The 24,465-nt window shown below is 44.7% G+C and overlaps 1 protein-coding gene across 2 annotated transcripts in view; it reads right to left on the reverse strand.

Moving 5' to 3' along the window:
* Nucleotides 1–24,465, reverse strand: part of reck (reversion-inducing-cysteine-rich protein with kazal motifs) — a 74,292-nt gene that overhangs the window by 23,117 nt on the left and 26,710 nt on the right. For both annotated transcript variants that reach the window (XM_079259448.1, XM_079259449.1), the window contains exons 2-19: nucleotides 24,372–24,430; nucleotides 18,624–18,698; nucleotides 17,128–17,164; nucleotides 16,329–16,414; nucleotides 16,206–16,253; nucleotides 16,096–16,129; nucleotides 15,165–15,362; nucleotides 14,141–14,405; nucleotides 13,888–14,061; nucleotides 9,340–9,552; nucleotides 7,843–7,979; nucleotides 7,502–7,645; nucleotides 7,240–7,425; nucleotides 6,128–6,235; nucleotides 5,221–5,392; nucleotides 2,767–2,956; nucleotides 1,163–1,373; nucleotides 1,011–1,084 (exon numbers count right to left, since the gene is read on the reverse strand). In XM_079259448.1, coding sequence (XP_079115574.1) covers nucleotides 1,011–1,084; nucleotides 1,163–1,373; nucleotides 2,767–2,956; nucleotides 5,221–5,392; nucleotides 6,128–6,235; nucleotides 7,240–7,425; nucleotides 7,502–7,645; nucleotides 7,843–7,979; nucleotides 9,340–9,552; nucleotides 13,888–14,061; nucleotides 14,141–14,405; nucleotides 15,165–15,362; nucleotides 16,096–16,129; nucleotides 16,206–16,253; nucleotides 16,329–16,414; nucleotides 17,128–17,164; nucleotides 18,624–18,698; nucleotides 24,372–24,430 — 2,411 coding nt within the window. The remainder of the gene's footprint in view (nucleotides 1–1,010; nucleotides 1,085–1,162; nucleotides 1,374–2,766; nucleotides 2,957–5,220; nucleotides 5,393–6,127; nucleotides 6,236–7,239; nucleotides 7,426–7,501; nucleotides 7,646–7,842; nucleotides 7,980–9,339; nucleotides 9,553–13,887; nucleotides 14,062–14,140; nucleotides 14,406–15,164; nucleotides 15,363–16,095; nucleotides 16,130–16,205; nucleotides 16,254–16,328; nucleotides 16,415–17,127; nucleotides 17,165–18,623; nucleotides 18,699–24,371; nucleotides 24,431–24,465) is intronic.

Raw genomic sequence — 24,465 nt, forward strand, 5'->3', positions numbered from 1 at the left:
TTGTTGTCTGGCAGTTCACTCCTCTACAGAAACCTGCTGAATTCTGCTATTTTTCATGCATGAAATGCAGCTGCTGTCACTTTCTGTAGTTCCAGCTCCCCCAAGTGGCCGTCTCTTGTAATTACACCCAGTCACACCAGCAGGCCGCAGATGCACAACAGCAAGATCCAGTCTGCATTGAGGATTGTTTTTAATTTGTTCCAACATTTCCACCAAAGAAACTAAAACCTGCAGCATTAACTCAAACACAACACAGTATACTGCAGTTACTGCTGGTGCAGCTGTGGAGCAAGCGTTGCAAGCTAGATGCTTGCCTTCTGGCTTTCCACTCTGGAAAAAATATCTGATGGCCTAAAAAGAATCTTCACCAAGACATCCCACCAACCCCCCACAGTGGCCGTAGAGTGTGTAACTATTAGATGGTTAAAAGCAGACCCTCCCACGTGAAAGATATGGATTTAAAACATCTGGGACCTTTATCAGACCGAGCCAATCACATGTTCACTAAGGTCCTGACTCTCCGGCCGGGACTTCTTTTACGTACCATGCATGTGTGTGTCATGTACCATAAACCTGAATGCAGGTCTGTATCTGAGTTTGGACCAGAAAACGCTTCTTTTTTACGGTTAGTGTGTTTACATTGTGGACATTTAGGCCTTCCAACTGCTTCCTCTGGTGCTTCCTATTAGCTCTTTAAAGCTTGACTCATGAAAAAAGGGTAAAAAAAAAAGTCACATTTTGTAATATATGAGGTCTTTATTTAGCGCTATAATCAAATGTAAAAAAAAACCCCAAAACATTTGTGTTGTGTCAAAATGATTACGTAGCCTTCTGTCTGGTACCTATTAAGCGGCAGAAGACCAGCATCAGATTGTGTCCTACGGGATTTTGAGCGAAGTTTTTACCACAAACTGTTGCAAAATGTCTCAGAAACTTTATCGAATATATTGTATTTGGCTTTAAATAGCTTGTTTTTTTTTAAAGCTTTGATATATTCCAGCATTTCATACCTTTGAGAATGTGTCCATCTGGGTTTTGCTCCACAGGATCTTCAACATGCTGGCACATATGGGACAACAGGCTCCTGTGGAAGGGTCAGAGGTCAGAGGTCATTCCAGAGGAACTAAAACCTAGAGGACCACTGAGGCACTGCTGGACTCACCAGGTGGGGTGATGGGATGGCAGTTTGGAGTGGACAGTGCTGGACAGGACACCAAACTGCACGATGACTTGTGGGCCACGTCGGACACGGCCCCTATGGCTATGCAGCGGCCCTCGTAGTCCACAGCCACGCGGTCAGCGAAGGCGTCACACACCGTGTTGTAGGTCTCCGTGTTATGGCCGCAAACCTTCTGTTTCTTCCTGCAGGAGTCCTGAGGACAGAGTTACATCTGGTGTTACTGGGACCGAATGTTGACTTTCGTCTTCTCCCATCAGGTCAGGTCCAATCACCTGAACATCATCGACCAATGGTGCAGGAACTGTGGAAAGTCTGACCGATAACCTCCTTCAGACGAAACGTAGACTTCACCTGTATCAGAACGCCCGTCTCCACCAAGGGGTCCGACTCAGGACCTGGTTTCTGCTGCGTTTCCATAGAAACAGTACCCCTATCCTAGCCACGATGCATCAGCCTGGTGGCAGCGTGATGTCACAACGGCGCAATGCCGTCTTCGCATTCTGGACCAGAGGAGGAGGCAGGTGGACGTCCAGCAGGTTCTTTTTTTCTGGTTTTAAACAGTAAATCCTCTAAATGCTAAAACATGGAGATGTTCCTGCTTTGTTCTGATCACACAGGAAGTGACCTTTCTTCCCACCAATCAGAGGACTGCAGCGTGTCACGCCTTTAGGGATGAGTTGGTAAGAATGGGACCCCAATGGAAGGGTCCCTGAAAGTGCCTTCTGACCCGTGCTGTACCAAGCCGGACCCAACAGATCTTAACGTCCTCCTGGGATGGAGTCTTAGTGAACTGGGCTGAATTCCCAGACTTCCCATCAGACTGGAACCTGGGGAGTTCTGCAAGGTGGGACCTCAGTACCACCATGTGAATGTCAGAACCTTCAGTCATCAGACCTCTGTGAAACTGAGTCATAGTTTAGCTTCAGGAACCAGAACCAGACTCGTATCTGACATGGGTTACCTTCATGTGTTTCTCTTCTTCTTTCTCGGCAGGATCCTGGATCAGAGTTCTGCTGCTGGTTGACCCTCTTTTATGTCCTCGCCATCCCCAACCAGTCCAGGGACATGGACCTTCCTGGTTCTGGTCCTCGTGGAGGTTTTCCTTTCTGGTTGTGGTCCTGGTGGAGGTTCTCCTTCCTGGTTCTGGTCCTGATGGAGGTTTTCCTTCCGGGTTCTGGTCCTGATGAAGGTCTTCCTTCCTGGTTCTGGTCCTGATGAAGGTTTTCCTTCCTGGTTCTGGTCCTGGTGGAGTTTTTCCATAGCTGGGTAATTCTCTGTATGAGCTGGTTTGTATGAACTTGTTCTGAATGGGACTGATGTGAATCGTAATGAACTGTGTTGTTGGACTGTAATGAACTGACTGTGTAGAACAAGGTGAGCTGAATGCAGTTTGGTGGTATTCATGCTGACTTTCAGCCTCAGACAGAACCGACCCTGAACCCAGACTGCTATAGACCTTAGTGGACCTCTCATGGCGGTCAGGTAGAGGCTGCACCTGGTATAGTTTCTGCTTCAGTGCAGCACAAACACATAAAGCCATTAAAGCAGCAGCAGTGAGACTGAACCCTCTCTGCTGCGGTTCCTACCTGACAGTGGCCCATGTAGGCCAGCGTCTTCCCAGCCTGCTGCAGGTGGCACAGACTGAGGTGGACCTGGCCGTCAGTATCGCAGGCCGGCTCCAAGCTGTTCCTGTTGCAGGTTGCTGGTCGGCCGACGCACTGGTACTGCGGACAATCCGAAGAGTTGCTCAGACACACTCGATGTTTCGGGACGCACCTGAAAACACACACAAACCCTTCATCTGTATGTTCTCTGTTTCTGATCAAAGCAGGGCAGGCGACATATAGAGAGCAAAGCCCTGTCACCATAGCAACTAACAAGTCTCCAAGGTTGGGCACCAGTGAGGTGTTGAACACCGCTTTGTGCTGACTGGATGGCCTCGGAGTTAAGATAAGGACATTGAGATGATGTGCAACCCAAATCACAGTGTCTTCGAGCCTGTGTGTGTGTGTCAAAGGTTATTCGCCAGAATACATCAGTCGGTGGATAAATGCACAAAAAACCCTGTTATAAGACCTTCAGGATGAACGGAGATAAGTGTCCATCCTTCATTTACACATTTCACAAACAGCGCAATGCAGAAGAAAATAACAGAAAATCAGAGTAAAATTCTGGGTTTGTTTGGGTCTAAACTGGCCTGGTTCTTCAGTCTGGACGACAGGAGAGGCTAAACTTAACCTGGACCAGCTCTACATCCTCAGGATGATGAGATTTCACAATTAATTTACCGCTACGATTAATTAATACTGACTGTGTGATCATGTGATCAGATCAGGAAGGAAAACAACGTGTGCTACTGCTAGCATCATCCCTGTGGAGTGACAGAGGACGACGTCTCAGCTCGTAGAGCAGGACATAAAACTCCATCCAACATGTTCCCCTCCTGCAGGAGAAGCAGCAGCTTTGTAATACAAAGTAAAGCAAAATGGAAGAGGTTGAATCACTAACGTAACTCTGACTCTAAATGTTATAAGTCTGTCCGACGTATGACAACCTAAGATGTATTGTTTCTCTGTTCCAACGTGGTTTTGAAAGCCGCTGAAGCATCGTTTGGTATAATGCCTCTACACTAATATCAGCTCGTCTCAACTTAACTCGCCTCAACTCGTCTCAGCTTGGTCCTGTTTCTTTTCCATTCCAGTTTAGTACCAGGTCTAAAATGGGCGGGGTTTGTGTAAAATCAATGTGATGTCAGTGTAGTGTACGACAAGCTTTATAACAACACCGGACCTACAGGCAATCTGCTACTTGGTCTGCGGCTCGCCAGTCACTGACCATAAATCGTATCCATTTGTTGGAACCACTTCCAGTCTCGTCTGTTTGAACCACTCTGACCATCGTGGTCCTTGACCTGCCGATAGTCACACTTTGGAGCTTTCTTTAGTTTGTCTCGACACTGCTGGAAAACGCTGTTGCTAACCGTAGACACTGAGTCGGAAAGCTCTTGATAGATTTTTTCATTTCATATTGGTCCATCTGGTTCCCTCTGTATCCTTTCCTCAGCAACCAAGCAAAGAAATGTCTCCACCTCAGTGTTGGACCATGGAACAGACTTTTGTCACGCCATTGCTTGTCACGTTATGTAAATATCTTGCAAGTTGGAGTCACTCTTCCAGTGATGCCACTCCCTGACCTCTGATTGGCCGCACCCCTGACCAATAGTGGCGTGCAGTCTGCCAACGTCACACACAACCCGGCTCAATTCGCTTAGAACCTGGGCTGAGGACTTACAAAAAAAGTACCAGTAAACGGGTACAAAAGCTGAATGGAAAACCCTACAAACTGAGTAGAGGCGAGTTAAGTTGAGACAAGCTGATTCTTACGGAAAAAGGCCAAAAGTAACACCTTAAAAGCACCAAAGAAGAAGACAAGACACATGTAGTTACCTGTAGTGAGCTCACATGAAAATATCTGTGTCTAAAGTTTGTACACTGATGGCCACCGTACATTCACCACAATGCTATACTTATCTTGACCACTAGATGGCAGTAATTCAACACATTGAACCTTTAACAGCTTGAAGCTGAATGAGACTGGAGGAAGAGGTTTGGAGATGGAGGTCAGGATTTCTCTGCATGACTGAATGATTCTCATGTCTCCATCTTATCGCCTGACCAGTCTCACAAATAAAAAGATTTCCGTCGTTGACGGAAACAAAGCACACAAAGGGATGCGATGCGCATGTTAATCATCTTCATTACAGTAAATGTTTGTTTTAAACTAATCTTCCAGGAAAAGCTGTTCTTAATGTCGGCACGTTCTAGACCTCTTTGTCGATCAAACATAAGTCATCTGTGTCCTTTTAGAGTGAGGAAGACGAGGCGTAGGAGATGGGATGAAGATATGTGGCTGAAATGGAATCGGGAGAGCTGCTCAGCACAACTAAAACCACCTGAAACAACAACCTGGCTGCGAGTCAGGAGAGGTGGCGGTGGGGGAAGGGAAAACAGGAAACATGAGCGTCAGCAGCAGCTGCTCACCTCTGGTTCTTTGGGCAGGTTATGTTGATGCAGGGGTTCCCAAGTTGGCACGGGCCGTAGACTAACTGGTGGTCTTTGAATCCCATACAACGAGCCACGCAGGCACTGGGATAGGTCCGACCGTTGGAGGCACACACTGGGATGAAGTTGTCTTCACAGTTACAGGGAAGACCTGGGAGAGGAAGGCAAACCGTCAACTCTGATGTCTGTCAGAGACACTATGAAACACAAATCACCTCCCAACCATCACATAGAAACAGAAGAAATGGAAGGGAACCCTGCACCATTACTCAGGACCACTCAGTGACTCTGTCGCTGTATTTATGAGCATTCAGACTCCTTCAGGAACTCATATAAAATATCACCAGCAACAAATCCAACAAAGTTTTCTGGTGTTGTTGAAGACTAATCGTTGTAATCCCTATAACAGTATGACATGGTTATTAAACAATGACTTGTAATAACTGGGTCTTTACTGGGAGGTTTTAAACCGTTACACCAACTGTCCATGAGCAGGGCCAGTATTTTTAAGCTTCTGTATGGAGGAAGCTCAGAAATACTGGATCTGAGCCTTTAGACCAGGAGTCACCAACTCCGGTTCTCGTGAGCTACCATCCTGCAGGTTATAGTGTTTCCCTGCTGCAACACACCTGAACCAAATCAATGGATCATTAACAGGCAGGTGCAGAAGATGACAAGTTGTTGGAAAAACTTTTTCATTTGAATCAAGTGTGTTGCAGCAGGGAAACATTAAAACCTAGAGGATGGTAGCTCATGAGGACCGGAGTTGGAGACCTCTGGTTTAGACCCTATTTTCTCAGTTTTCTCTGAATAAACTGGACCCAAACCACAGCTAAAACCACAGCAAAGCGAACTATTGACGATTTGAACCATTTCAGAGACGTACCAGTGAAATCTGGATTGTCATCATCTGAACATTTCTTGGTGGAGCAGATCGTTTCTCCAGCGAAGCAGGAACAGGTGTTGCAGTTTGTCCTGAACGATGTGCCGTGATCTGATGGAAACAACACATGTTGAACCGAATCAGGATGGTTATATAGTTATCTCCATACCTGAGATAACTAGCTGGATTCTTTGGACACATTTCTCTGACATTGTTCAACAGTTTCTAGATCCAGTTTGTCTCAGATTGGTGAAGCTCTGTCCATCTTTCCATCTGAGAGACTCTGTGTTTACTTTGTGTGCTTATTTTGTCCATGTCACCGTTTGCCACAGTGTCCTGATGCCTGTGAAAGTTATAAGTTTAGCACCCCCTAGTGGCCTAAAGTTACACAGCAGCCCTTAATAAATCTGACTGAGGATGAGAGTTTATAACTGCATTAAACTGAGTAACGTCCACCAAATATATTCTATAAAAGACAATTTAAGACCTTTTTGGTTACTAATTCATATCTAAAACATGTCTTTTTCTATTATTTAAACCAATTTATTTAAATTATTGATAAATACTTTCTATTTAGTGTATGTGAAGTGCATTGTTTTTAGCAGGCACAATTAGTCTGGGCTATGTCAATCATTTAAAATGTTTAAATTATTCATATTCAGTTTTCTGCAATTACATAAAGAAATATCCCTTTTATCCTCTTCAAGATCTTTTTGCTTGCTGGGTCATATGTAGAAGTATCAGGTGGTCTTCAACCTGTGTTTATCTTGTAATTCTGAGTAGATGATGAACAATGGAGCTGGATAAGGCTAGGCCAACTGGATTATCGATGTGTCACATGGTTTGTTATGTTTTCCTGAAATAAAGCTGAATGAAGAGAACAGTTTCTTGTGTCTAATGATGATATAAACTACAGAGATTTACTGTCCTGTCTATAGGAGGTGACAAAGCCAACCATTTATCTCAGGTTTGGACAGAGGCAGGAGTCCTCGGTAGTGGTCTAACATTTCAAGGCCTCCATTCCCACAATGCACACATACTGGGAGATGTAGTTCCAGGCTTTAACCACTAGGTGCTGCTAAAACAGAGGAAACTCTACAAGGAAGACAACTTACTCTTCATCTGTCCCTCTACGATGCAGGGTTTGTCGGTGTTCACACAAGGCATCTCCACACAGTTCTCCAGACGGCCGCTGGGACCGCAGCTGCAGACCTCGTAGCAACCAGGCCTGTCACGACTCGGCACTTGGATACGAGAGTCCTGCTGCACCAGGAACTCTGAAGCCTCACCCAGTTTACAGCCTGAAAACACGCACACAGCTCTGGGATCCTGCAGCAAAGCCTGTACATGTGCTGAAGGAGCAGCAGTCGGTCCTACCTGGCACACAGAGGTATGGCTGACAGCTCAGTTCATCCACGCAGCCCTTTCTGTTCACCTGGCACAGATGGTTGCTGGGACATGGGTTAGGGTTACATGGGTGGATCACCTCCTCAACAATGGTGTTGCCAAGGGAACTGGGCACTGCGAGGTGTCAGCGGAGGGAAACTGGATTAAGTTCATCATATGTTGAATTATTCCCTACTGTTCCCTATTCCAACCTGAGCGCCTGGCCGTGAAGTCCGTGCCTTTAAACCTGTTAAACCTGCACACTTATGGTTCTCTGCCCTCTAATGGGTTCATCTTTAATCAAACACAAAGCTCCTTTGTTGATTACTCACCAAGGTATCTGTGGAGGGGGATGCAGCGTTCAGGGTCATCAATGGGCGACAGCAGCTCACAGATCCTCTCTGGTGTTTGTCCTTCATGAAAACGTTTCATGTCCCCGCACTGGGTCAGGATGTCCACGCAGTCTGACCTGAGCACAGGTAAACAGACATGCTACCAATGCTGAAACAGCACGTTCAATCCATCCAGAATGTCTTCACAGCACTTACAACTCACGTTACCACACACAATACTCCATGATGACAAAGTAAGGTTAAAGCTTTGTAAGTAAAGTTTTGAGTCCTCTAGCTACTCCTTTGTGAGCCTGGTTTGCTTTAGACATGATATACCACCACCGTGCTTCATTGGAGGGATGGTGTTGACCATGTGATGAGCAAAGTGTAGAAACATCTCAAGGATGATCAGTGGAAACATGATAAACTGCAGCTCAATGTTAACCTTTAAAAACCTAAACTCTCCCAACCAGGAGACACTGAGAGCAGATGATAGCAAAAGGTCCATTTCAGAGACGTCTCCTGGGCTGGCTGGACTAAAACCTCTCTAAATGTGTTCTGTTTCACGTTATCAGACTTGGCCTTTGCAGAGACAATGTTCACATGTTGATCTGATGGAAGTTTAGAGCTACAGTGAAAGAGATGTTTATATTCATCCTGAAATTGTTTTATTTTTATTCATTCTGTCTGGCATCTTCATGCAATCTCCATCAGTAACAAATACTAATATTTACATATCTGAACTCTGTTTCTGACTGGTTCTGATGACACGTTTATTATTTACATCCATGAAGCTGAACTTTACTGCTTTCTTTTACCATCCCGGTGCATAACTACAGCCGCATTTCACTTTACGGCACTACCCTCACACCGGTGTGTAGACATCAACTGATATCAGTCGATTTAAATGCACAAAGCGAGGAAGAGAAACAGAATAAGAGATAAGAGTTAACATTAGACTGACTTTTACAGGCTGGAGAGAGCTCAGAGAAGAGACAGGATGAAGACGATGCTGGATTATTTCTGTACATTTCACAATGAGGTCGTTAGGGCTGTGACGATATGCTTTTCTCCGATTCGATTTGATTCCGATTTTTTTGGGTGACAATTCAATTTAAATTGCGATTCTCAAAATTGTTCGATATTACTGAATTTTGTAGATGAAAAACAAAAAAATAACTTTTCTTCAAATTGATTTAATTAAGAGAAAAAAATCTATTTTTTAACAAAAAAAAACAAATCGATCTTAAAATTGTGAAACAAAAAATTCCAATTTTCAATTTTTCGATTTGATTTTCCCACCCCTAGAAGTTGTACTTCAGATCAGAGTTCTAGTACCAGAGTGAAGAGAGTGAATGCTTCTGTTAACGTGATATGTTAACAAACGTTTTCACACGGTCATGACGTGGTTCTGTGTTAAATGTTGAGGAAAAGCATGACATCCCGGAAAGAGGCTGTGGGACCAATGAGAGGGTTAAAGATGGCGTTTGGACCTACTTGCATATGACGCTCCCTCTGGACTTGCTGTGACACGGTTTGATCTGCAGGGAACAGGCCACGGCCTTCCACGTGTCCGGCAGACACTTCTGAATGTCCATGACGGGAATGTTCATGAAAGGCATCTTGATGGTCCCATTGGACCACAGCTTGATGTCATTCATGGCCCCCTGGTCCGACTGGACGTTGCAGCTGCGGAACAACTCTGTAGGCCTGCAAACACACAAATAAAGAGTAATAAAGGCTTCCCTGTGGATGAAGGGAGTTATTTTCCTCTGTGATTGGTGGGTTTGGTCTCCAGTGAGTCAGCTAATTAGTGGTTTATAACGGAGGCGGCTCTGGGTGTGGTTCCATCGCTCCATGTGTGCCTGATAAGAGGCCACTTTGTTTGTCTTATGGTAAATGTGGAATCCAGGATGCTTAAGCTTCATCGATCCCACAGCGCGAAGCAGCGGTTGTCTTCGTGAACCACTGCGAAATGTATAAGTTAGGTGATTTCATTAGGAGAAACTCACTACAAGCTTTTTGTGTGACTGGAGCAGAGAATATCAGTTTAAGGGCAGTCGGAGTCCTGGACCTGGAGAAACCTGCTCCTCTTCACAGCTTCTTCCCTGAAGCAGCAGTCTGGGTGCGTCTGCTGCCACCCAGCCTGATGATAAATCTCGTGGAAGTTCATTTGTTTGATAATCATCAGAATTCTTTTTGGAACAGAGTGCCAACTATTCGAAAACATTAGATGGGAATTAAATTCAAAATGAGGGCAGTAATTAAAAATAATCAAAAAAACAACTTTCAACAGAAGATATGTCGTCTTTGGAGTCTTCCTGATCATATATGCTCTTTAACGTGATTTGTAAATGCACAGTCATGCAGAGGGGTGTTACTGTAGGATGCCTCCACTAAACTGTACTGACTACAGATTTAGCGAAGCTGGTAAAATTAAAACTGGCGCCACTTTACCACTTTCTTCTGTTTCTATTGATTAAGAAAGTCAACTTTAAACTCTCGTTACCAACATAAACAACCTTTTACCTGCCAAAAAGTCAGGACCAAAATCTCGTCAGGCCATATTTTATTCGCAGTAGAAGATAAACAACATATCAGATGATGGAACTAAGACATTTTATCGTTTGATGGAAAATATTAGCTAATTGTGATTCTGATGCAGCAACATGCATAAAAATTTGGAACAGGTGCAACACAAGTTTACCAAAACCTGGACTTAAAAATTGTGAAACACATCCGGAAAATGTTCCTCAAACTCCAAAGATTCACCATCTACAATGATAATATCAGAAGATTCAGACAAGAGGAATCTCTGTACGCAGGTGGCATTCATTCAGCTTGTTATCAGCCTGCCTCTCTGATGGGATGGGGTTGCATTAGAGCTGTAGGGCAGCTTCCCCGTGTGTGAAGCTCCATCGATGCTGAAAAGCAGACGGAGGGTTTAGAACACTGACTGACTGAATGACCGTGTGAGGATTGATCAGGAATCTGACTGGTTGGATGAACATGTCAGGAATGGTCAGGAATCTGGCTGGATGAACGTGTGAGGAATGGTCAGGAATCTGACTGGCTGAATGAACGTGTGAGGAATGGTCAGGAATCTGACTGGTTGGATGAACGTGTGAGGAATGGTCAGGAATCTGACTGGGTGGATGAACGTGTGAGGAATGGTCAGGAATCTGACTGGTTGGATGAACGTGTGAGGAATGGTCAGGAATCTGACTGGCTGGATGAACGTGTAAGGATTGATCAGGAATCTGAGTGGTTGGATGAACGTGTGAGGAATGGTCAGGAATCTGACTGGCTGGATGAACGTGTGAAGAATGGTCGGGAATCTGAGTGGTTGGATGAACGTGTAAGGAATTGTCAGGAATCTGACTGGCTGAATGAACGTGTGAGGAAGGGTCAGGAATCTGACTGGGTGGATGAACGTGTAAGGAATGGTCAGGAATCTGACTGGCTGAATGAACGTGTGAGGAATGGTCAGGAATCTGACTGGCTGGATGAACGTGTGAGGAATGGTCAGGAATCTGACTGGCTGGATGAACGTGTGAGGAATGGTCAGGAATCTGGCTGAATGAACGTGTGAGGAATGGTCAGGAATCTGACTGGCTGAATGAACGTGTGAGGAATGGTCAGGAATCTGACTGGTTGGATGAACGTGTGAGGAATGGTCAGGAATCTGACTGGGTGGATGAACGTGTGAGGAATGGTCAGGAATCTGACTGGTTGGATGAACGTGTGAGGAATGGTCAGGAATCTGACTGGCTGGATGAACGTGTAAGGATTGATCAGGAATCTGAGTGGTTGGATGAACGTGTGAGGAATGGTCAGGAATCTGACTGGCTGGATGAACGTGTGAAGAATGGTCGGGAATCTGAGTGGTTGGATGAACGTGTAAGGAATTGTCAGGAATCTGACTGGCTGAATGAACGTGTGAGGAATGGTCAGGAATCTGACTGGGTGGATGAACGTGTAAGGAATGGTCAGGAATCTGACTGGCTGAATGAACGTGTGAGGAATGGTCAGGAATCTGACTGGCTGGATGAACGTGTGAGGAATGGTCAGGAATCTGACTGGCTGGATGAACGTGTGAGGAATGGTCAGGAATCTGACTGGCTGGATGAAGGTGTGAGGAATGGTCAGGAATCTGACTGGGTGTATGAACGTGTGAGGAATGGTCAGGAATCTGACTGGTTGGATGAACGTGTGAGGAATGGTCAGGAATCTGACTGGGTGTATGAACGTGTGAGGAATGGTCAGGAATCTGACTGGCTGGATGAACGTGTGAGGAATGGTCAGGAATCTGACTGGCTGGATGAACGTGTGAGGAATGGTCAGGAATCTGAGTGGTTGGATGAACGTGTGAGGAATGGTCAGGAATCTGACTGGCTGGATGAACGTGTGAGGAATGGTCAGGAATCTGACTGGCTGGATGAACGTGTGAGGAATGGTCAGGAATCTGACTGGCTGGATGAACGTGTGAGGAATGGTCGGGAATCTGAGTGGCTGGATGAACGTGTGAGGAATGGTCAGGAATCTGACTGGCTGAATGAACGTGTGAGGAATGGTCAGGAATCTGACTGGGTGGATGAACGTGTGAGGAATGGTCAGGAATCTGACTGGCTGGATGAACGTGTGAGGAATGGTCAGGAATCTGACTGGCTGGATGAACGTGTGAGGAATGGTCAGGAATCTGACTGGCTGGATGAACGTGTGAGGAATGGTCAGGAATCTGACTGGCTGGATGAATGTGTGAGGAATGGTCAGGAATCTGACTGGCTGGATGAACGTGTGAGGAATGGTCAGGAATCTGAGTGGTTGGATGAACGTGTGAGGAATGGTCAGGAATCTGACTGGCTGGATGAACGTGTGAGGAATGGTCAGGAATCTGACTGGCTGGATGAACGTGTGGTCAGGAATCTGACTGGGTGGATGAACGTGTGAGGAATGGTCAGGAATCTGACTGGCTGGATGAACGTGTGAGGAATGGTCAGGAATCTGACTGGCTGGATGAACGTGTGAGGAATGGTCAGGAATCTGACTGGCTGAATGAACGTGTGAGGAATGATCAGGAATCTGACTGGCTGGATGAACGTGTGAGGAATGGTCAGGAATCTGACTGGCTGGATGAACGTGTGAGGAATGGTCAGGAATCTGACTGGTTGGATGAACGTGTGAGGAATGGTCAGGAATCTGACTGGTTGGATGAACGTGTGAGGAATGGTCAGGAATCTGACTGGCTGGATGAACGTGTGAGGAATGGTCAGGAATCTGACTGGCTGGATGAACGTGTGGTCAGGAATCTGACTGGGTGGATGAACGTGTGAGGAATGGTCAGGAATCTGACTGGCTGGATGAACGTGTGAGGAATGGTCAGGAATCTGACTGGTTGGATGAACGTGTCAGGAATGGTCAGGAATCTGACTGGCTGGATGAACGTGTGAGGAATGGTCAGGAATCTGGCTAGCTGGATGAACGTGTGGTCAGGAATCTGACTGGGTGGATGAACGTGTGAGGAATGGTCAGGAATCTGACTGGATGGATGAACGTGTGAGGAATGGTCAGGAATCTGACTGGCTGGATGAACGTGTGGTCAGGAATCTGACTGGCTGGATGAACGTGTGAGGAATGGTCAGGAATCTGACTGGCTGGATGAACGTGTGGTCGGGAATCTGACTGGCTGGATGAACGTGTGAGGAATGGTCAGGAATCTGACTGGTTGGATGAACGTGTGAGGAATGGTCAGGAATCTGACTGGCTGGATGAACGTGTGGTCAGGAATCTGACTGGCTGGATGAACGTGTGAGGAATGGTCAGGAATCTGACTGGCTGGATGAACGTGTGGTCAGGAATCTGACTGGCTGGATGAACGTGTGAGGAATGGTCAGGAATCTGACTGGCTGGATGAACGTGTGGTCGGGAATCTGACTGGCTGGATGAACGTGTGAGGAATGGTCAGGAATCCGACTGGCTGGATGAACGTGTGAGGAATGGTCAGGAATCTGACTGGCTGGATGAATGTGTGGTCGGGAATCTGACCGGTTGTTGAAGTTGGTGCAGTAGCTGAGGTCCTTGCAGCCCAGCTGGCAGGGCTCTCGGACGTCTGCCAGGCAGTTGATGAGCTCCATCTCCACTGGGTTGTATTCACACAGCTGATCAAAGTCCTGCCACGTCTGGGTGCCCCAGTGTGTGCTGATCTCCTGACACATGTCCCTGCCACAACAGAACACACGACCTGTCAGACATTTAAAGACGTTTCCACACATGACCTCAGTTGAAGGCGCCACAGTACCTGCACAGCGAGGTGTTGGCCTTGGAGCAGCAGTGCAGCTTGGCATGGTCCATTTTGGCTGGATGGGGGGTTTCTTCTACAGGTGGAGAAGGAGGGTAAGCGCTACCTAGGAAACACTGCCACATGGGGTCCTGAGGGAGTGGCTGGGAGCGACACTCTGTAATCAGGGCGTCCATGATCTCATGCTCCGTACTCAAGGTGCGCAGGATTCGCTGGCAAGCCATCTGGCAGTGAGTGGCCTCTGCCCGTTTACAGCAGTGCAAACCTGGAGGTAAGGCCCACAAGCACACTCATCAGACCTTTAACGACAAGTAAATGAAGCAGCATTCATATGACGATCTGCTACGTAAAGCTACAGGTAGACAGAGGGATTATGGTAGCAGATGGAAAGCTACCACTCATATCTAACATTTTCTATCAGTCGTCTATCATTAAGTGATAAAACCATAGACTGTATTTAAAAGATGGGCAGAGCCTCCGTGACGTTCATCCACTAGGGGGCAGTGCTAAAAACCGCGGTTGTTCAACATTCTTCTTACTTGAAGCAGATCAGGTACCTGGCAGTCAAAATGAATCGCCCCTAAATGTGGTGGATTTTGAGATTAAATTACTTTTAAATGGGAGAGTTAGAAAAAAAATTCACTCCCCCCACAGTTGTCATGAAGGTGACCTGACCTATTAAACCTAAAATGGATTTTTGAACCAGGCCGTAAACATGTTTATTTCTGCTGTGAAGTTGGTCTTTTTCACATGGGAGTCTATAGGGATTCGCTCTGTTCTGGAGCCCCTAGTGGATGAAGGGGGAACTGCAGGTTTTGGCTTCCGCATAGGCTTCACTTTTAACCACCCAAGGTTGCCGCTTGGATAAAACAGACACTTGGCTTCATCCATCATTGAACTGAGGAATCTAAACAATGACTTTGAATGTGATATTTAAAAGCCTCAACAAAGAGCAGAAACACAGAAAGCAACAGAACTATTGGTGTGATTGAGCGAAAACGTGTGATGTAGCAGATGCACGTACTGTCTATAGGGCTGCGAGCAGGGTAGGACTCGGTGAAGTTGTTCACACAGTCCACCAGTTTATGGTTGTGGCTCTGACAGTAGTCTTTGACAGCTTTGATCTGGGACTCGGTCGGGGTCGAGTCCGTCCTGAAGATAGCCTCGCAGTACTCCCTGCAGGTGGTGTGACGGCCTGCGTAGCTGCAGCACGACGAACCCACTGCAGGAACACACATGAGACAAAGAGAGGTTTTATCCTGAAACACAGTAACAACAGTAAACGAAGGAAACAAAACACCCTCTAGAACTTTATGGAGCCAGTGACCCCTATCTGATATCCAGAGTCCCCATCGCCCCCCATACCGTTAAAATATTGAGTAAGACTATCTTTACACTGCAAGACTTGTCTTTTAATTCTAATATTTTGCTGATGATTCTATTTATTCATTTTGTGTTTTTGTTTACATAATTTAAATGTAACCCTCAGTCTTCAGTCTGCACCCCAGAAGTGACCCACATGCTTAGAGGACATCCGCTGACAGAGCACTATATGATGCTAAATGTCTCAGCAGGCGTATGCAGGAGCTTTGAATATGCCTGAAGACACAGAAAACATCTAATAATGATAATGATTATTTTTACCAATAAAATATACGATCTGTGAGTGAGAGTAATTAAACACTCTTTCTTCAATATTGCGCAATTAATAAGAAAGCTTGTAATTATTAATTATTTTTTAATTAAGTTTTACCCTGAAATAAAGACAATAAAAAGGTAATGTGACAGCTGCTGCTATGTGATTGGCTGATTAGACGTTTGCATTAACGGCAAGATGAACAGGTTGAGCTGATGAAGCGGACGGTGTGTGTGTGTGTGTGTGTGTGTGTGTGTTGGTCCCAGACGGTCATGTTACTGTAGGTTTGTTTACACACCAGCTGGATGGAACAACTTACTTTCATTTTTGGTGATACAGCTGTACAGCGAGTTCTAGAAAGAAGAGAAGAAGTTTTAGTAACTCGTCACAAAGTCTGCAGCTGCGGAAGCAGAGCTACGCATCGCTTACCTCCGTCACTTTTTTGCATATTTTAATGATGTCGTTTGTAGACGACGCCTGTGAAGGAAGCAGAGAAAATGTCAGATTAGCTAAACTCGTGAACATTGCAGGTATGAATCTGCTGAGTCCCACCTGTTTGCATTCCCTGCGACACTCGGAGGAGATGGCCAGCTCGCAGCAGCCCAGCCCCACCCAGCCGTCAGACTTCCTGGAGACTCCTGAAGCCAAACCAAACACACGGCACATCTTCCATCTGTAAGTACTCATTGTTTTTTTCTCTTCTTTAGTAAACACGAAGTTTCAAAGAGCGTTTTGTGCGTAACGTGGATGCATTGAGAAAGATGAAGGAAGTCATTAAGTGGAGCTGGCATGTTAAGCAGAAGCATTTACACCCGCAGTAAATCTGGAAGACATCAGAGGATCGATCGTATCTCGCGGTCTGATGGGATCTAAGGCTTTTTTTCCCTTAACTGGTTAAATCTTGCAGAACTCCTGCGGCTGTCTGGACGCCAGCGTTCAGCAGGTACAAAAGGTAAGAAAAACAATGCTTCTCAGTCTGGAGACCATTAGGCCTGCGAGAGGCAGATTTTTTCCACGCACAAGCAGCAGGATTCAGGCCTTTGATCCGGAGTCTGTTTCTGCTCAGAGCCAGCCCTCCTTCCAGCTCCATATCTGGACATTATGTGTTTCTACAGCTAGTCTACTTTTAGTTCTGAACTGGTGTTCAGTCAGGAGGGGAGCAACCAGCAGAAGAACCAGAAACTCTTTTTTTTATTGTTTTTGCTTTCCACCGGCTCTTGGATTTGTTCCAAACAGCTGACCTATCAACATGTTAGATGTTGGGAAACAAGCTATACTTCACGTGGCCACAAGAGGGCGCCAAAGTGCGAAACTGGGAGTAAAAAGAACTCGAAGACTCATCTCGCCTTACCGGGAAGTGTAGAGTTGATGCACATCCAGAGTTCATTCTATGAAAAAAAGAAGAGAAAAAATATTTATTCATCTAACAAAACACTTTTCCTGTACTTCAGTTGGACGTAGCTCTGACATAGAACAACTTCCATCATGGCAGTGATTCGTTCTGTTGGGTTGACTTTGCCCTGATAGCCATCAGTTCCCTTTCAGCGGGTTAACTTGGTACAGAGTTGACCTGTTTTTCTAACTTGGTCTATATAAAAGACAATGTGGGCACATTTATTTACCACCATCATCATCATCATCATTTCTTAGTTCTTATGTTCTTGACCTTGCTAAAAAAACGCCTTTGGCTTCGTAGCTACCGCTAGTTATCAGCCAGCCAACGCTAGCTGTGGCTAGCTACAGCTAGCTGGCTAGCTACAGCTAGCTGCTTACTGTAGCGTTATTTGTCTGAGGAACATCAGTATCATTCCTGTCCCTGACTGGGAGCGTTGCGTCTTTACGTGACGCCTAAATAGGACTGTGATGACGCAGGTCAGTGAGGATGGTGGGATGAATAACGCTGCAAAGCCGAAGCAGGAACCCCTCCCGTCTCCAGAGTCCGAACTGGAACCGTCCTCTTGCTGAAACACTGGAATACTTTTATTATGAATACCGCCGATAAAGAGTTAAAGTTACCTGCAGAACCGCTCAGAACTGGATAAAGAGTCAGGATCCATCGTGTGTGTGGTTTTATCTGACCAGTCGCCTCCCAGCATACATACTGGATGTGTTGCAGACTGCTTCAGCATCAAACAAGCCTCTCTGCTTTGTAATTAGCCAGGGTGGGGGAATAACTGAGTGTTTTATGCTGGTAAGCCCTCCCCCCTTCCTGTGGAGGTCTAATAAGAGAGCTGACACTGGTCCAGCTGCAACCAGACATGAGGACTTCATATCTGAACAAAGTCAGACTAGACATGATGGATCTGTCACACACTCATCCTATTGACTCTAATGAATTTATTCATGTCTTGGTCTTTCAACTCTGCTGTGGCGTTACAGGCGAGTTCACATGTAGTCAGGGGACAAAAGTAATCTGGATACTATTTATACAGACGTCAAACTGAGGCAGCTCAGAGTGGTTTCAGTGTGTGCTTACACACTTCTAGATGGCATTGTTGGAAGGAAAGGTGAGTTTCCTGATGCCGGCTCGCCTGCACACATACTTTATGTGCAACAAAAGCTACATCAGTGGCAGTTTGAAGGAACGTACAATTCTGATTCCAACTTTTTCCCTTCCAACACTTGGATTAAAAAGACAAGGAAGGGTCCGACTGAAGGCCAGGGTTTTTTTGGGACCAGATTACAGCTTCATTCTGATTCATTGTTTCTGAAAACAGAACCTGACACTAAATTTGATTTCTACTAAAAGCAGCCCAGTAGATCCCAGTTAAAACCAGTCCAATGACGTTGCAGACATCATTCTATGCAGACTCGTATTAAAGCAGAGTAATGTATCAAGTGACTCACCATAGACTCCGGACAGTAACTGGGTAACCGTTGGAGAAGATGCTTCAGACGCGACTCACTCTTGATGGTGGTGAGCTGTGGAAAGAGAGTCATTACAGAAACATGTAGGGAGGACAGAAAACAAAAATATCATTACATGTTACTGGACTGGAGAGGATGGGTTGTTGGTGTCATACATCGCTGCCCTTATACTGCCATGAGTCTTTATGTTGCCATGGTTGTTAAGCCTGTTCATCAACTAGGGGGCAGTGCTGAGTTCAGAGTTCAATTCCATGTTAGTAGAGGTAATGCACCAATATAAAGTTGTTTAGAACCGTTCCAAAACATCAGAAGAAGAAGAGGAATAAAACCATAGACCTGATATGAAAGATGGATGGAGCCTCATGTGGTTAAAAGTGAAGCCTATGCAGAAGTGGATAAAAATGCAGTTCCCCCTTCATCCACTAGAGGCTCCAAAACAGCGCGAATCCCCATAGACTCCCATGTTAAAAAGACCAACTTCACAACATAAATAAACATGTTTACAGCCTGGTACAAAAATCCATTTTCGGTTTAAGGTCAGGTTTACCTTCATGACAACTGTGGGGGGAGTGAATTTTTTCTAACTCGCCCGTTTAAAAGTAATTTAATCTCAAAATTAGGCATATTCAGGGGCGTGTCCTTTTGATTGACAGGTACCCAATCTCCCGCTTCAAGTCAGAAGAAAGTAAAACCACGGTTTTTAGCTGGTTAACAACGTGACTTAGCTTTAGCCCACTTACTTCAGTCTCTTTCTGTCTTTTAATTTTCTTGTTTCTTTGCTGAATCAGTGACGTTACATGTTCAAAACAGCCAGCTCCTTATTCTACCATGAAGTAAAAGTGTCCAGGTTCAGAAAGTTATATGGAGCGCTTTCTCAGCTGCTCAGCAATTTCAAGTGTGAAAATGTGCTTAACTAATTTTAGTGCGTCATCAAAATGGGCCATAAATGCATATTTCAAAAGTTGACAAGTTCCAGAGCTTGTCCTTAATGTGATCTACCAAAATCCATTAAAAAATTGCATTTTGGGGCAAATATTTTTATGCAGTTGAAATGTGATTAATCAACATTAAATAATTGCAAAGCCTGTAATTAATTCAATGAATTCTTTTGAACAGGTCCCACCCCTGGTAAAACCAGGACAGGATTTTATGATGGAACCAGTGGTTTTCACGGTCCTGTCGGGTATACTGATCAGTATCAGTTTACGTGGTAAAATCTGAGTAGAAACTTTGGCGTCGGGCTGCAGGTGACGGGAAATCAATGGGCGTCAGGTCAGCCTGAGTTAAACATTCATAAGACATCAACACACACTTAACGGAGCTGTGTGAACAAACACGGCCGGAGCCTGGGAGAGTACGAGTACTGCCAACAGTCTCTGGCTGAAGTGTGAAGTCATGAAACCGAGCCAGGCAGATTTAAAGCTTCACACACTCCAGCTGCTGGCAGGACTCCGTGTTGTTGTTGATCATCTCTTTTCCACCAAAGCTGTCTGTGAAAATGATGAGACAAGTAATCCCAAACATATCTGCTGGTCTGCGATTTCCACGTTGTCTGCATTGGACTGCTGCAAACGGCGGATAAGCAATGAAAAGCAGTTTTACAATGTTTAAGCAAACATTTTCTATCACGCATCGTACGCTGCAAACCCAAAAGCACTGATGTAGTACAACAACAGCATCAGAGCTAAAAATCTGGCAAGTCGTCAGTCCGAGGAAGGTGGAAAAACACTGATCTCACAGTGAGAAGACAACACGAATGAACAAGCTCCAAAAACTTCTCTTCTGGTGCTGAGATGGACGATAATAATGAAAAATTAACATTACATTTCTATGTCTTACATATTACTTGGCATTACAGGAAACTTTCTCATTCTGATCATTCTTACATCATGACAGACACTTTCAGCAAGCACACATTCATTCATGACGGGAAAAAAGACTCGGCTAAAAGACTCTGCCAACATACAAACCAAGCACAGTACAAACCCCAAAGAGACAACATGAGAACATCACTGTTTATTTTACAGTTTCTCATCATATCTCCTCACAAACAAGGCGTCATATGAAAGCAGAGACTCTGCTGGTTATAGAGGCGTCTCGTTGAAACTCTGGCAGCTAGCAGCCACAATCACACATCATGTCTTACTGCAGCTGTTTGGTGGTGGAAAGTTTTATTCCAGCTCTAAAAACTCCATGAAGGTCCTGCTAGTTTCCATGGAGATGAAGGTCCTGCTAGTTTCCATGGTGACAAAGGAGGTTTTATAGTAAAGTATTATCTCTTCCTGTCATAAACTATCTTGGCTTCTCATCTTTCTGGACCCTGATGGTGTTTCTAAGGTGAATGTGGGGTTTATACCTGGATTCTCCTGACTGACCAATGGCAGAGGTGTCTGTCATCATCATCATCATTATCCAATGGCTTCCTCAGATATTTACCTGCTAACACCTCTATCAAACACCTGGACACCTGCTCAGCTTTACTTTTTAACCTTCTACTGTAGAACATCCTCATCCTCATCACATATCACTACTCATTCCTTGGATTACTTTACTCATTCCTACGATTATTTACTCACACCTAGGATTACTTTACTTGTTCCTAGGATTACTTTACTCGTTCCTAGGATTACTTTACTCGTTCCTAGGATTACTTTACTCGTTCCTAGGATCACTTTACCTGTTCCTAGGATTACTTTACTCGTTCCTAGGATTACTTTACCCGTTCCAAGGATTACTTTACCCGTTCCTAGGATTACTTTACCCGTGCCTAGGATTACTTTACCCGTTCCTTGGATTACTTTACCCGTTCCTTGGATTACTTTACTCGTTCCTAAGATTACTTTACCCATTCCTAGGATTACTTTACTCACTCCTAGGATTATTTACTCACACCTAGGATTACTTTACTTACTCCTAGGATTATATTACTCGTTCCTAGGATTACTTTACTCATTCCTAGGATTACTTTACTCGTTACTAGGATTACTTTACTCATTACTAGGATTACTTTACTCGTTCCTAGGATTATTTTACTTGTTCCTAGGATTACTTTACTCATTCTTAGGATTACTTTACTCGTTCCTAAGATTACTTTACCCGTTCCTAGGATTACTTTACCCATTCCTAGGATTACTTTACCCATTCCTGGGATTACCCATTCCTAGGATTATTTTACTCATTCCTAGGATTACTTTACTTGTTTTTAGGATTACTTTACTCGTTCCTAAGATTACCTTACCCGTTCCTACAATTACTTTACTTACTCATTCCTAGAATTACTGTATTCGTTCCTAGGATTACTTTACTCATTCCTAGGACAACTTTACTCACTCCTACGATTACTTTACTCACTCCTACGATTGCTATACTTCTTCTTAAGATTACTTTACTCGTTCCTAGGATTACCTACCGGATGTGTCAATCTGGTTGCACGCCTAAGAGACAGTGTTTTGTGCTTCAACTGTGTCCCCCCATTAACACCATGTATTCATTTACCAACTTACAAAAAGAGTAATCATGTTTAAACATGTTCATAATGGCTTCCTTATACATCTTGTGTTTGTTTAAAAACACATGTCCTAAGAAATTACCGCATTTCTAACAGAGTGGAAACCAGTTTGACTGGATGTAACGTCACAGTATAGTAGTAACATGTTTAAAATACAGGCTTGTAGACCAAACCTGAAATGATCTACATCCCAACAAACTGTTTACACTGCTGCACCAGTAACCCTGCAGCAGGAAACTGGTTGAGTTGGGACTGTTTTCACTGCTGCACCAGTAAGATCAGCACAAGCCAAACTGGAACGATGGAGGTGGGGATGGGACCATCACAGCCCACACAAACAAAGACCTGCTCAGGACTGTGGACGTATTCAGGCTGAAATGGGGATTGGTAAAACTGTGCTTCCTTCTCCAGTCTGCTGCAGTTTTCCTCTCATGACTTTGCCAGTCATGGAATGCAGCGTGTAACGAAACGCAGCCGTCCGAGTTGGGAAGGGAGTGTCTGGAGGATTATATCTTATAACAAAGCTACTTAGTAAGGAAACGTCTACCTTTGGAAAGTCTGTTTCATTCCTGTTTAAATGGAGCGTCTGTGGGAGGAGCAGCTGTGGAGGACTTGCCAGATCTTCTCTGCACCGGTCTAACTTGACCCAGACCCCGGGCCTCATCCTGCTAGGACAAATAACTGTCCAACGTTCACATGAAATCTTCACAAGTTCAGATTAGATTCATGTCCCACTCATGACAGAAATACAAGGACATGCTGAGACCACCACCTTCTACTTCAAAAGCCCGTTATCTCCCTCTGATCCTCCTTCCAGCCATTTGTTGACATATTTCTCAGTTATTGGCTCATTTCTCATATTCTTTGCAGGCTTTATTCCTTGTCATCATCTTTCAAAGTAATTTTCTGCTCTGTTCCTATTTTTCTTCAGATCCCCCCCCACCATTCTTGTTGCAGTACTGTTAAAAAAAACAACTTCACAGCAGAAATAAACATGTTTACAACCTGGTACAAAAATCCATTTTAGGTTTAATAGGTCAGGTCAGTGGTTCCCAAACTCAGGGGCGGGTTATCATAAGGGGGGCGCAGCAAGGTTAAATAAAACTTGGGAGTTTTGGCACTGGACAAATTTGTAAAAGTACCAATGATGAATGATGATAAATCAGCAAGTGAGACTTCAAGTACAAAAAAAAAGCGAAGAAAATCTGACGCAGCATATCTGCTCCTGCTTGACCAGGTTACAGTCAAGAATGGTAATAATCAATGATGGGTAATGAAGAGACCACAGTCTTTAGCATTATCAAAATATCATATTCTAACATTATGAAGTATGAAGCCAAACAAGTTACAACATCACTTGGGGACTTTTCATCCTGAATACAAAGAAAATCCTGTAAATTACTTTAGAAATTAACCATAAAATAAACTATGATATCTAGCAGAGTTGTTTTACTAAAGCAGCAATCGTCTCATTGAAAACTCGGCTCACCTGAAGAAGTTCCTAGTATAAAACGTTTCACACTAAGGCAGAAGAATGGATCATAATCACCGACATGGTTTTAACTACAATACAGTCACTAAACTATTGATGCACTTCTTCATAGGTTTTTCTTTGGTTCATGTGGCGGGATGTGGGAGGTGGGTGCTTAACATTGTTGTCGTTGATGAAAGGGGGGCCCTGCTGAAAAAGTTTGGGAACTACTGGGTCAGGTTTACCTTCATCATTTGTGGGGGGAGTGAAATTATTTTCTAACTCCTCTGTTTAGAAGTAGTCTAATCTGAAAATTCGGCATATTGAGGGGCGTGTCCTTTTGATTGACAGACTTCCTGCTTTAAGAAGGAGGAACGTAGAACAACCGCGGTTTTAGTCGATTAACAGCGTGACTTAGCTTTAGCCTGCTGACCTCCGTTAGCTCTGGGTTAGCTCAGTTAGCTCTTAGATACAGGCAGCTTGGAGATCGCTAGATGTCAATCATCCATCCCCACGCTCACAGCCCCCCCTCTCTGCTCCACCTCTTTGCCTGTTTTTGTATTTTCCGGGTGAGACGACGCGCATGCCCTTGCCAAGATGGCGATGGTCGGAACCGCCCACCGAGCTTCACTTTAACTCTTCAGAAACTAACATCTGATGTCATGGAGGCTCCCCCCATCTTTTATATACAGTCTATGGGGCTCGTTTGGGTGTGTGTGTGTGTGTGTTTGTGTGTGCGTGCTCATACCTGATCGCAAGCTTCTTTGCATGGCGACTCATCGGTGGCATGATGGCAGCAGGAGGGATCTGCAGACAGAAGCACCAGGTTAGCTCTCATGTCA

Source organism: Telmatherina bonti, assembly GCF_933228915.1.
Source record: "Telmatherina bonti genome assembly, chromosome: 20".
Lineage (NCBI taxonomy): Eukaryota > Metazoa > Chordata > Actinopteri > Atheriniformes > Telmatherinidae > Telmatherina > Telmatherina bonti.